At 56.2% G+C, this 12154-nt stretch overlaps 3 protein-coding genes across 4 annotated transcripts; 1 reads left to right on the top strand and 2 right to left on the bottom strand.

Moving 5' to 3' along the window:
- Nucleotides 1-87: 87 nt before the first annotated feature.
- IZUMO1 (izumo sperm-egg fusion 1) lies at nt 88-3600 on the bottom strand. Its single transcript, XM_027515225.1, has 7 exons — nt 3363-3600; nt 2949-3023; nt 2592-2678; nt 2309-2329; nt 1902-1982; nt 1614-1714; nt 88-1341 (listed from the first exon to the last, which is right to left on the bottom strand). Exons 1-7 carry the CDS (start codon nt 3598-3600, stop codon nt 1027-1029), a joined length of 918 nt encoding a protein of 305 aa, XP_027371026.1. The 3' UTR covers nt 88-1026.
- Nucleotides 3601-4710: 1110 nt separating this feature from the next.
- On the bottom strand, nt 4711-9273 carry FUT1 (fucosyltransferase 1 (H blood group)). Of its 2 annotated transcripts, none has more exons than XM_027515219.1 (2): nt 8428-9273; nt 4711-7447 (listed from the first exon to the last, which is right to left on the bottom strand). In XM_027515219.1, exons 1-2 carry the CDS (start codon nt 8591-8593, stop codon nt 6363-6365), a joined length of 1251 nt encoding a protein of 416 aa, XP_027371020.1. In that variant the 5' UTR covers nt 8594-9273; the 3' UTR covers nt 4711-6362. The 2 variants fall into 2 exon arrangements, with proteins under 2 accessions (XP_027371020.1, XP_027371021.1); XM_027515220.1 differs by lacking the exon at nt 8428-9273 and adding an exon at nt 7996-8259.
- A 98-nt stretch (nt 9274-9371) lies between these two features.
- FGF21 (fibroblast growth factor 21) lies at nt 9372-11951 on the top strand. The gene is made up of 3 exons (XM_027515218.1): nt 9372-10622; nt 10753-10856; nt 11556-11951. Exons 1-3 carry the CDS (start codon nt 10388-10390, stop codon nt 11844-11846), a joined length of 630 nt encoding a protein of 209 aa, XP_027371019.1. The 5' UTR covers nt 9372-10387; the 3' UTR covers nt 11847-11951.
- The last annotated feature ends 203 nt before the right edge of the window (nt 11952-12154 follow it).

Raw genomic sequence — 12154 nt, 5'->3', positions numbered from 1 at the left:
AACCGGCAGGAAGAGCGGGGAGGGGGCGTCCTGTGAGGGGACCGGGCCTGGGGGAGGAGATCTGGGGAAGGCTGGCCCTGCCCCACTCCTTGATTCTGGAATCACATCGCCGCCAGCTGGCCCCTTCCAGGCCCATAGGGCCCGGGGGTCCCAGCCCCTCCTTTCTCGGACAGAAGACCATCCCCAAACTTCTCTTGGGGGTGGGGGGAGACCAAAAGTTAGAATCAGTCCGAGGGAGTGAGTCAGATACTTGGACCACCAGATAAATATTTATTTTTCTCTTGGATTCTTTGATCTTTTCCTTTGAAACCCCCGAGTCCTAAGCAGCTCGACTGCCAGAGCTGAACCGGGACTTTATGAAATCGACCACTTTGCCAGACCGAGAGAAAAGGATCCTGATGGGAGTACACAGAGCGGAAACAGGTTAGGTCCTCACTGAGTGAGGACCCCCCCTCCCGGCCTCCCTAGGTTTGATCTTATTCTAGCAGTGATCCAAGCTTCGCCCTCCTTAGGTGAGCCCGGCTCCCAAAGGCAGTCCAGCTCTCAGCGTTCCTCGGCTCGCAGACCCCTGCCTGCATTGGGTAGCGGGAAACCCCGCCTCTCACTCCAAGCCCTGCCTTCTTCAGTGGGCGGCTCACGCGGTTAGAACGCCGACAGTGAGCACCACTAAGCCCCAGATCAGCACCCCCAACAGGCGTCTTCTCAGCAGTTGCTCCGGCTTCGGAGTCTGTGGCTCGAAGTCTGTGGTTGTGTGTGGGCGATCCAAAGCCACCTCTCCCAGGGCCGTCTCATCCTGAGTTTCGGTGTTTGGTGACGGTATCTCCTCCTGGATTCTTTTGGGCAATACTGATAGAGGAGGGGTAAGAAGTGATCCTGGGAGAGCGCTAAGGTCCTGCCAAGACCAAGGCAAGTTCTCCCCGCGGCAAGCCGCCCCAGGACCCAGGCCCTCCGGGACATAATCACACCTCCAACTGCTTGAAGCCGGGGCACACCCAGAGGGGCGCCCTGGCCGGGTGACCAGGAACCTTACTCGGGGCAGGAAGCCACACCCTCGTGGCCTGAAGCCACACCCCGACAGGAAGTTATGCCCATAGGCCACGCCCCTGAAGCAAGCCACCCGCCTGGAATCGGGCGCCCCAAAAACTCAGGACCCTGAATTCCACTTCTCTCAACTCCGCAACACTGACCTGTGACGTGAAAATAGATGATCGTGGCTGGACTGGATTGTATGGAACCCAGCTCGCAGCGATAGGTACCTGCATCCTTTGGACGCACCATGGTCTTGGTCAGGATGGGCTCCTTCCCCTTGGACACCAAGGTCTCAGAATTGTTCTTCCAAACCTAGACCCAAGCTCAAGGGGTCACAGAGGCCTGGGGAATTCAGGGATTAGGGGAGTACAGGGGTGAGATGATCATGGGGCTTCAGTGGGGAGGTGGGAGTCCAGGGTGTACTGTTCAGGACGTGAGGTCCCAGGGGATAAAAGGAAGTCAGACTTGGTCGGTCATAGGTCATGGGCATTGTGGATGCAGGCCTGTGGATACAGGGTCTAGGGGTGCTCATACAAGCCTGATGGACTTGGAGTTCAAGGGTAACGGGAGTTGGAGGGCCCCACCCTGTAAAAGCTGTAATCGGTCAGGCCTTGAGAGATTTTATGCCAGTTGAGCTCACAGTCCAGGATCATGTCTTCCATGTGATGGACCTTGACTTCGCGCTCTGGGAATAGGGGGTTACTGTGGTGTGCTCTCTCAAGATTCTGGGCCCTCTCCCAACCCCCTTCCACTTGGTCTCGCCCCGCCTGTCCTCCTGGTCTGGCTCCAGTCTTCGCCCTCTTTAGATTCAGTCTCTCCTCTGGCTCCGCCCCTCTGGCGCCAACCCCTCTGGCTGGGCCCCGCTCTCTCACCTCCGCAATTCTTAGACTTTCGACAAGCGTGAACCTGCTTCTGGCAGGTACTGCACCAGATGAGAGGCTGCAACATCAAACCTAAAAGGGCAAGATCGAGGCTGTGTTCTCCCAATTAAGAGGCGGGGCTAAAAGGAGAGGGTAGGGCCAAGGGCTGAGGCGGGATCAGCCGAATCTCCAAGGAGGTCAGTCAGGGGCTGGAACATAGCACTGTAGGAAGTCGGCTCTAACTAGGCTCAGTAAAGAGTGCAAAAACTATATGACCATTTCCCCCAAGAAGTCCAAGAAATATTGGAGACCCAGGAACCTCTCGACGGGGAGAATGAGACACAGACCCAAAAGAGAGACTGGGTATTGACAGGGCAGGGATGAGGGATGGACGACCATTTCCCATAACTGAGACTTACCACATTTGTTGGGACAAAAAGCTGCCTCGGAAGAAACAATAAAAAAAGAGAGAGAGAGAATAAGATTTCTTAAGTTACAGGGGATGAGAGAAGGGGTGAAGGAACAGGCTAGGGCTGGGGCTCTTGCATTGGAGAAAGGAAAGACATGGGTATCTGGATCCTTGGGTCTGAGGGGGCAGGGGGTTGGGAGAGCTGACGGATCAGAGAAGCAGGAGGCAGGGGACAAGGACTCTAGGACTGTGAAAGGAGAAGCCTGTGGTGCCAGACTCCCATCTTCTCTCACCCTCTTTTTGAAACTGAGCAGCGTAGCTGGCAAAGGTATTCTTTGCCAGATGCAACATCCATAACATCTCCTTCACGAAGAGCTCACCTGGGAAGAAGCAGGCAGACTGCAGAGTAGTCCCCACCCCCACCCCCACCCTCCTGCCCGTCCCAGATGTGAGGTACCCGAAGTTGGCCTCTGTCTGCAGAGCCTGGCATTCAGCTTTCCGGTCTTCTCAGGTTAGGACAATAAACATATAAAGACCACTTAACAGAATGCTGGCTCCAGAGTCCAGTACCTGACCACCAGACCAGGGGTCACCAGCAGTCCCTTCCCTGAGTTTCTGGAAGTTCTCTCTGGCCCTCTCTGAGCATTTACCTTTTGCATCACTATCTGTGATGCGTTTCATATCCTTCAGCAAACTCCAGGATGACTTTTCCAGTGTGGCCTCATCTGTGGGGGACGGGGGAGAGATAACCCCCAGATTCCAAGCATTACTGTCTCATCCGCTCACCTAGTCTTAGAAACTACAGTACCCATGGGGCTAGTGGACAAGGGTAGGTCTGGTAAAATGGTTACCCCACCCCGTTGCCTTCTGGGAGTTGTAGTTTTATTATACAAAATTGCAGGCTAAAAGGTAGGGAAACTGTATTTGCCAGCCCTTGGGGAACCCCAGAATCTGCATCCCAGCCTTTTCCATTCCCGAACCTAGGAGATTCTCCCTTCAGTCCTTTCTCTCCAGCACCTCCCAGCGACCCTAGCCCCAGAACCCTTATCGATCTCCACCCTCACCGACAACCCCCATATAGGAGTCCTCGTCAATAGGCAGGTCCTTGAAATCTTCCAGTGCCTGCTTTATCTTTTCCATCACTTTTTTGTGATGGTTGGCCTCCAGGTGGCCAGGCAGATAATCCATTTCCAAGGAGTTTAGCGCCTCCCTGACCTTTGGATCACAAATGACACAGCCCCTGGCAGGAAATAGGCAGCCGGCCAGAGTCGCCACCAGGAGGGGAAGCCCCCGCGGCCCCATTGCGACCAGAGTGCGCAGTCCGTGCCCAACGCCGGGGAGGGTCTTCTTACCCCCACCCGAGAAGGTGAACGCTAAATGGAGAGAAGCCTTTCCACGAGACTATCGGAACCCCAATTGGCAGGGCGCACACTTCTCATTAGAGAACCGAGGAGTCTTAAAGCACTCTACCCCCGACCTTGACTCCTGACTGTTGTACCCTCGAACACTAGGGTTCGCTGAAGAGCCCACGTTCTGAGAGCTTTTAGAGAGAATGACTAAGCCACGTCCTTCCAACTCGAATCTTTTCCCACGACTAAAATTAAGAATCTTGTTGGGGGTGAGGGTAAGGTTGGTTGGGTGGTAGAGAAAGCTCTTGATTGGGGTCACAGTCACGGTTTGCCCCTTACTAGGAACGCCCACAGCCTCCTCCTCCCGGCTACCTACGTGAGGCCCCAGATTCCCTAGAGAGAGTCCCTGGAGTTTCCTTGGCCCCGCCCAGAATCCCAACTCTTAGTCTGATTGGATCCCGACAAAGGGAAGGCCCCACCTATCGCTCCATGATGTCACAGCTGCCTTTTCAGACTAGAACTTTCCCAGCATCTACCGAAAGGGAAGATCCCTGTCGGCTCTGATTTCCGGAGCCAAGGAAAGGGCTTCAAGCCTTCAGTCTCCTCCCCTCTCAGGGCTCCGACTCAGGCTTTGGGCTAGATGCCCACGACCCTTTGGAAACCCTGTCGTCGAGCCACGAAAACGTAGGAAAAGATCCTTTCTAGCCCTAGGACTACACTTCCCAGAAGGCCCCGGGTGTCTCCCTAGCTGATTACAGCAGCCGACCCCATAGCTTTATGGGAAACGTAGTTCAAGAATTATAATCTTTGTTCACGCCCCACCCCACCTTCTCTCTCCAGCCTGTGGGGCTGGATACCAGGGTCCCAGGGGAAAGGGGTCTGGGGGCCAATGCAGAGAGTCTCCGAGGAAGGAATTGGGTCTCTGAGACCACAAATCACACAAGTAGGGCACCAAAAAAGAAGGAACTCATGTCCCAAGAAATGAGAAGTCCCCGGAAGTTCCACATCTTTACTCCTACTCACACACCCTCATGCACACAAGTCTCCAAAAAACCTGCAGAGATTGGTTGGTGGTGTGGATTTTAATTCATACATCCCTCTCTCCCACCTACGGTAGTCGAGTAGGGACTGGTCCCCCAAAACCCCCCGAGAAAACTAGAAAAGGTCTCAAATTCTCAGACAACTCTGTAATAAAGGTATCTACCTTCATTTCTTTCAAAAAGCCTCATGGAAGTTCTAAAAATCTGAGTCAATAATTCCATTCTCTGAGACTTCCCTGGTGGTCCAGTGGTTAAGACTTTGAGCTTCAAATGCAGGGATTGCGGGTTCCATCCCTAGTTGAAGAACTAAGATCCCCCATGCTGTCCTGCATGGCAAAAAAAATACCTATCCTCCTGTCCAGACCCTGTGCTCCTGCCTGGGTTGGAGACCAGTCTGGAGTCTGCATACCTTCTGAGTCTTTCATCCTTCACTTGTGCAAAGCCAGACTTAGAGATTCTGTGAATTCAGGGACAGAGAGTGGCTGGCAAGGGACACAATGCCCACCGTTTTCTGCAAGCCCAGAAGGCACCCTTATGCCACTGGTGTGCTGTGTGTGCTCAGTCACTCAGTCATGTCCAGCTCTTTGTGACCCCATGGACTGTAGCCTGCCAGGCTCCTCCGTTCATGGAATTCTCCAGGCAAGAATACTGGAGTGCGTTGCAATTTCCTCCTCCAGGAGATCCTGACTCAGGGATGGAACCCAAGTCTCCTGCGTCTCGTGCACTGGCAAGCAGATTCTTTACCACTAGCCACCTCAGTAAATCAACTCCATCACCCCCAGCAGCCCAGCTATGGAGGAGGAAACTTCTTTAGTTGGCAGAAGCAAACTGAACTTGGAGCCAATGTGTGCACGTCCACCTTTGGCAGTTTTGGAGTTTTTTTGTTTTTTTTTTTTTAAGTGGCCAGATATTTTTGCAGAGCCTTACTCCTTAGGCTGAAGCATTCAGCACCATCCCTTCCCCCTCCCATCTCATACTTTAGCATATCTGTGGTTTTTCAGGAGCTGAAATGTTAAGTAAAGTTCCACTTTGCTCACACACTGTCCCAGCTACAGATAAGTTTGTCTTCCATCAACCTTTCCAGCAGTCGTGAGCTGTTGATCTACTGGTTGTATATGGCACCCTACTCCAGTACTCTTGCCTGGGAAATCCCATGGATGGAGGAGCCTGCTGGGCTACAGCCCATGGGGTCTCGAAGAGTCGGACACGACTGAGTGACTTCACTTTCACTTTTCACTAATTAGAACACCCATGAGTTCCTTCAGTCCTGCTGACCCAGAGATGAGAACTATCTCTTCTCAAAAAAGGCCAGGATGGTCAACACTGGAATGGTGAATTCCTGTTACTGGGGGCAGTGATATAGAAGTACTCTGGTTATGGCCTGGGAAGAACAGGTAGGCACTGTGCCTTCTAGAACTGCCATGAACTTTTCCAGACATCGCCACCCACCATGCAAAGGTTTTCCATTGATTCTAGAACGTTCCAGCAGTGGCAGAAAACACCCATGCCCCTTTTCTCCAAGTCTAGCCAACTAGAATGACTCTAGAAATGGGTGTCGACCACCTGCAAGACCACAAGCTTTTTAGAATCTTCTGGGCTTCCAGAGATGCATACTATTGGCCCTACGTGGATCAGGCTATTTCAGAAAGTCTCCCTGTTCCTCAAGACTCAGCCTTCATTGGAGCGGAGACAAGTCTGCATTAATGCCCACCCACTCGGGCAGGAAGGCAGCCTCAGGTTTAAAGATCTTCAGGAAGCTGGAATCAGGCAGGGTGAAGTTGGCCAGGTAGATGGTGTCTCCACCAGCCAGGTAGGCGGCCCAGAAGCCAAAGGTGCCAATGGTCATGATGGTGTGGTTGCATTGTGTGAGCAGCGCAAAGTCTTTGTTGGGCGCACCCTCCTGCCCGTCTCCGGCGAAGATCACATCCCCCCGGGAGGTGTCAATGTTTTCCCGGCACCACTTCATGCCGTTGCTAGTGACCACAAAGATGGGGGCTTTGTGCCGGGCCCGGAACCAGTCCATAGCCTGTTGGAGGTAAGCGCGATCCCCCACCACACCCTTCCAGTGGAGGGGCATCACCTGTAGGTAGTCCCCGCGGCGCACATGGACACCCACAAAGGTGCTCGGGCGGCCTCCCGTGCGGGGGAAGCGGAGCCCACTCAGTGAACGCTGCGCCTCCTGCCGCAGATGCTCGTGTAGGGTGAACTCGCTGCGGATCTGGTCCCGGAGGTGATGGAAGAAGGTCCAGGAGCAGGGGAAGCCCGTGAGCTTCAGCCAGGGCTCCTTCAAGTGGGCGTACTCCTCCGACATCCAGTCATGAAGCTCCAGCTCCTGCCAAGGAGCGTGTCTGTCCACCTCGGGCGCCAGCACGGGCAGTGTGATGCGGAACACGGGGGCCAGGACGGCGTGCATGGAGGGCTGGATGAAGGCCTGGCGGCCATTGAGCTGGGCCAGGGCCAGCAGCGTGGCGTACTGCCCCATCTGGTTCCCAAACCGGCCTTTGGGGTCGATAGTCCAAGTTCCTGAGACAGAAGCAGAATGCCTGGGACAGGTAAAGGTGGCATTGGGGTTCATCGGTGTGCCTGACAGGCAAAGGATGGCCACGGGGGATCTCACCCGGCTACGGTCTGGACACAGCAGGAACAGGTCTAAGCCACTGTGAAAGAGGTTTTGGTGGATGAGGAGGAAGAAGACGCAGGCAAAAACACAGGTTAGCAGGAAGATCAGACAGAGGTGACGGTGGCCGGGAGCCCACATGGCTGCAGAACAAGAGTAGATGAGGAGATATTAGAGTTTGAGAATGACTATCGGGGAAGAGAGGGCTGAGGGAACCAGGAAACAATAAGTCTGGGCTCCTGGGCTTGAGGGTAAAAGGAATCAGGGCTCTTGGATCTGAGTGAGAAAGAGCTAAGGGCTTGGAATTTCCAGGAATGGAAGATGGTGAAAATTAGTGGTTTCCAAAATGAAAGTGATCCAGGAACCACCAGCTTGTCCCCATGTCCGGGAATCTCAGTGTCTCGGGTGCCCTGACGTGGGGCAGTGTTGCCCCCAACTCCTTTCTGGGTGTACCTGTGTGTGAGGGGCAGAGGCCACCACGGAGGTGACAGGAAGCGACCATCAAGTAGAACGTGAGAGGCAGGAGGCCCAGGCCTGGATGGGGGGGACCTTGATTCCTGGAGGAGCAGGAGTTGGGGGGTCGGGGGTGGAGGAGACTCCCGGGTGCCGTAGGGGGTTAGAGGTTGGGGGTGCACCTCTTGGGACTGAGGGCCCGACTCCTGGGTCCGAGGCATCCGCATTTCTCACTCACCTGAACTCCTGGAGAGTGGCGGACCCACAGCAGGCTTGGGCTAGAATGGAGCGCTCCGGCTGCAAGTGCAGACCACATCCCGCGGGGGGCCCACCTCCGCCCCCGTCCGCCCCCCTCCTCGGAAACCTGGACTCCAGGTTCCCAGACCCGACGGGCCTCCCTTCTCCGCGCCTCCTCCCGCGACTGGCTGCGAAGGCTCCGGGGGAAGAGCGGTAGGAGAGTGGGCGCGGCTCCGAGAATCACAGCCTTCGCCCTTCCCCGGCCCGGCAGATAGCTCAGAGAGGCAGCGCCCCGCCCCATCCCTGGCGCCGAGCCCCGGCTCCGCAGGTCCGGAACGGCAGCCCCCGCCTCCTGCCCTCCGACCCGGAGAACCTGCGCCTCAGCCCGCTCCCCTCCCACCACCACCCCCACCTCCAGCCCCAGGCAGCCTACCTGGCCTCCCTAGCAGCCGCATCTTTTCGTGGACACTGAGATCTAGCTTGCAACTGCCATGCTGGATCCGGATGCTCCGGTCCGTCGACTTCTCCCTCTTCCACTCCGGTGTCTGTGGATGCTTCGAGTCCGGCCACGCCCGGGCGTCTGGGGCTGGCCCGGGCATCCTGGTGCCGGCGGCGAGGTGCAGAATCTGGTCGCCAGGCTGTTCCACGCGCGGATGCAAAGCCTTCTCCAGCTCTCAGGATCCCGGCGTGAGAGCCTCCGGCCGGAACGTGTCCCCACGCCCCTCAGGGGCCGCTGATCCCGCCCCCGCTCCCCTGCACTCGCAAATTCCAGAGTCCTAGGCTGTCCTTTCGAGGGAATCAGTATCCGGCGCCTGCCTTTCTACTTTCTAAAAGGGCATGTCCCGCCTCTCCCGAGGTCAGGAACGGAGAAAGCAGAAATAGAATAGAGTTTCTCCTCCCTGTCTGCCTCAGAGGTCGCAGCAGGCCTCTTCAAGGAACAGACGCTGGACTCGTTCTGCAGACCTGAAGCCATTTCCCCTGTCGACGGTTGCTCCCCACTCGCGCCCATTCCCCCCCTCCTCCCCCGTGGCCCGAGTAGTCTGACTATTGCCATTCAAGAAATCAAAGACCCAGGGATTGATTGGACTTGACTCTCCAGAGATGTGATCATAATTTCTCCAGATCCAGGACTCCCCAGTCCCCGGCCCCCTCTTCAGACTAAGAAATCTGGGCCCTCCACTCACCCTCAGTCAGATCTGGTGTTCAGACTCTGTTGCTGAGGCATGTGCGACCCCATGGACTGCAGCCCGCCAGGCTCCTCTGTCCATGGGACCTCCCAGGCAAGAATACTGGAGTGGGTTGCTCCTCCTCCAGGGAATTTGCCAGACCCAGGGATCAAACCCGTGTCTCCTGCATCTCCTGCATTGGCAGGCCAATTCTTTACCACAAAGCCACCTGGGAGGTGGTCTTTACCATGGACCTTGCACCCTTTGGTTCCAGGAAATTGCTCACCCCCTCATTCCCCTTGGGATCTTGGGTTTAACTTTTCCCTGAATAGCCTGGATCATTTGCCAACTCTGAGTCAAAGACTCTCACCATCCCCCAGCTTCCCCAGGCTATTTTGAGGGCACCTGTCTGATCCTGGGTAGCGTCTGTGGTGAAAGAAACATCAGGATTGCATCAGGACCCAGGAGGAGGAGGAGGCTGGGATGTTTCGGGGCGTGAATGCCTAGCCTGCAGTTACTCAGGAGCTTGTCTTGTAACTTCCAGATCATGACACCTGTTTCCTTGAGGAGGACGCTTTGATCCTGCGTGGCTAGCTGCTTTCCTGATGATCAGCAAACCTCAGAAAACCCAGAACTTCAGGTGAGATGCGGAAATTCCAGTTGCGGAGCACGATCTGCCTCAGTTAGCCAGAAAGGCGGTCCCGTTCCATTCCTGCTCAGGCTGCAGAGTCAAGGTTCCCAGCCCCTTCCTTCCTTCCTCAGACCCAGGAGTCTGAAACCCCAGCTCCCTCCTCCCTCAGGCCAAACAGTCTGGGCCCTCCAGCTGCTTTCACCCAGGTCCCAGTTCATCAGATTTCTATCCCCCTGGTGCCTCACATGGTGGAGGCCAGGCCCCCAGCTGGAAGGACCCCCGATTGCATCATCTGTCCAGGTTGACCTGGACACCGTGGAATCCTAGCATCTGCCAAGTGGGTCAAATATCACGGGTCAGGCGTCGGGAAGGTGATGGGGCGGGTCTGTCTGGATATAAATTCTGGAGTGTCTGCATCCATCCCAAGAGATCTGGGTGTCCAGTCAGCTGTGAGTCCATGTGCAAGGGGACCCAGGCTACTGAAGCAGTCATCTGAGAACCTGCTCTCCTGGGCAACCGGGCTCCGAAACAGGATCTAGACCATTCAGCTCTTCAAACCCCAGACCCCAGACCCCACCTGAGGACGTGAACCACTGATGGGCTGGGACGAGGCCAAGTTCAAGCACTTGGGACTGTGGGTCCCTGTGCTGGCTGTCCTCCTGCTAGGAACCTGCCGGGCGCATCCCATTCCAGACTCCAGCCCCCTCCTCCAGTTTGGGGGCCAAGTCCGCCAGCGGTACCTCTACACGGATGATGCCCAGGAGACAGAGGCCCACCTGGAGATCAGGGCCGATGGCACAGTGGTGGGGGCAGCCCGCCAGAGCCCCGAAAGTGAGTATGTGTATGGGGAGGTAGGGCTTGATCCTGAAGCAGTAGGGAATTGGGGCCTGGACTCCCGAGTCTGGGGGAGGAGGGGGATGGGCAAGGCCTTCTGAGCCCCTGACCCACTTTCTCCCCTCAGGTCTCTTGGAGCTGAAAGCCCTGAAGCCAGGCGTCATTCAGATCTTGGGAGTTAAAACATCCAGGTTTCTCTGCCAGGGGCCAGATGGGAAGCTGTACGGATCGGTGAGTTTCCAGGATCCCCGTCCTTGCCCGCCACCCTTCCTCTCCCCATCCTCACAATCTGAGGGACCAGGTTGCACCTTTGATGTTGGTCAGGCTTGGTTTGACGTTCTCCGCATGCCCCTAACCTGGCCACAATCCCCAGAGGAGAGCGCTGTGGTCATCAGCGTTCACAAGAAGAAACTGAGGCTCTGGCAGGGCGACCACCGGCCCCAAGTCACAGGGCCCATGAATGACAATGACCTGGGAGGCCAAGTCTTGTGACTCCTGTGCTGACCATACAGGTTCCCACAGGCCTGGCTCATGCTGGGCGAAGGGTCGCTCCAGGAATCGATGGCCTGTAAAGTGAACATGACCTTGGGTGCTAGCCAGATGCCCCTGCCAGGACTTAGAGAGCCTCCCCTGATCCCTGGGCTGGAATAGTCTTCTCTGTGAAGTGGGGGGCGGGGAAGTGCGTGGGTCTCGCAGCGCCACCTAGGGGTTAAGGAGGGACCTGCCTCCGTGGTTTTGAGTCTGGGAGGAAGGGGCTGGGGAGACCTAGACGATAAAGCTGAGAAAGGAGGGGGTTCTCCCAGCTCCCCAGCAGTCCTAGGACTGGAGGGCCTGGACTCCTGAGTCTGGGAGAGGTTGGGGCTGGGAGTCCTTCAGGAGCAAGGGGGTATCGGAACCCCCACATTTCTGACCCGACTCTCATCCCCGCAGCTGCACTTTGACCCCAAAGCCTGCAGCTTTCGGGAGCTGCTTCTTGAAGATGGATACAACGTCTACCAGTCGGAGACCCTGGGCCTTCCACTCCGCCTGCCCCCCCAGCGCTCGTCCAACCGGGACCCGGCCCCGCGGGGACCTGCTCGCTTCCTTCCACTGCCGGGCCTGCCCGCGGCGCCCCCGGATCCTCCAGGGATCTTGGCCCCCGAGCCTCCCGACGTGGGCTCCTCGGATCCCCTGAGTATGGTGGGACCCTCGTATGGCCGAAGCCCCAGCTACACTTCTTGAAGACGTCCGCTGTGTAGTACTGGGTCTCCTCTTTATTTATGGCATTATTTATCTTATTTATTTTTTTATTTTTCTTACTTGAGATAATAAAGAGTCTGAGAGGAGGATCAGAGTGAGTTTGTGTGTTTGAGGGAGAAAATGGGAGTCTGCTTCCGCGTCTCTCCTTGTCCCTCCATTGCCAGCCACGCTGAGACGGTCCCAGCCTTTCTGCACCCCCTCCCCAGCTGACCCTGTGTTTGGCTCCACTAAGGTGTCCCCAGAGACTCTGGACTACCCTTGCCCTTTGACAGGACAGTATTTGTTATTCT

Source organism: Bos indicus x Bos taurus, chromosome 18 (genome assembly GCF_003369695.1).
Source record: "Bos indicus x Bos taurus breed Angus x Brahman F1 hybrid chromosome 18, Bos_hybrid_MaternalHap_v2.0, whole genome shotgun sequence".
NCBI classification, from domain to species: Eukaryota; Metazoa; Chordata; class Mammalia; order Artiodactyla; family Bovidae; genus Bos; species Bos indicus x Bos taurus.
This window is presented reverse-complemented; position numbering and strand designations above follow the sequence as displayed.

Excerpts from the sequence above, each read along its gene's own strand:
- FUT1 (XM_027515219.1), bottom strand. The coding sequence starts at position 8,593 with ATGCCCGGGCCAGCCCCAGACGCCCGGGCGTGGCCGGACTCGAAGCAT. Across the intron at positions 7,448-8,427 it reads GCGGCTGCTAGGGAGGCCAG|CCATGTGGGCTCCCGGCCAC; the intron begins GTAGGCTGCCTG and ends CTTGTTCTGCAG.
- IZUMO1 (XM_027515225.1), bottom strand. The coding sequence starts at position 3,600 with ATGGGGCCGCGGGGGCTTCCCCTCCTGGTGGCGACTCTGGCCGGCTGC. Across the intron at positions 3,024-3,362 it reads CTCCTATATGGGGGTTGTCG|ATGAGGCCACACTGGAAAAG; the intron begins GTGAGGGTGGAG and ends CGTCCCCCACAG. Across the intron at positions 2,330-2,591 it reads TGCTCAGTTTCAAAAAGAGG|CTTTTTGTCCCAACAAATGT; the intron begins GTGAGAGAAGAT and ends CTTCCGAGGCAG.
- FGF21 (XM_027515218.1), top strand. The coding sequence starts at position 10,388 with ATGGGCTGGGACGAGGCCAAGTTCAAGCACTTGGGACTGTGGGTCCCT. Across the intron at positions 10,623-10,752 it reads AGCCCGCCAGAGCCCCGAAA|GTCTCTTGGAGCTGAAAGCC; the intron begins GTGAGTATGTGT and ends TTCTCCCCTCAG. Across the intron at positions 10,857-11,555 it reads ATGGGAAGCTGTACGGATCG|CTGCACTTTGACCCCAAAGC; the intron begins GTGAGTTTCCAG and ends TCATCCCCGCAG.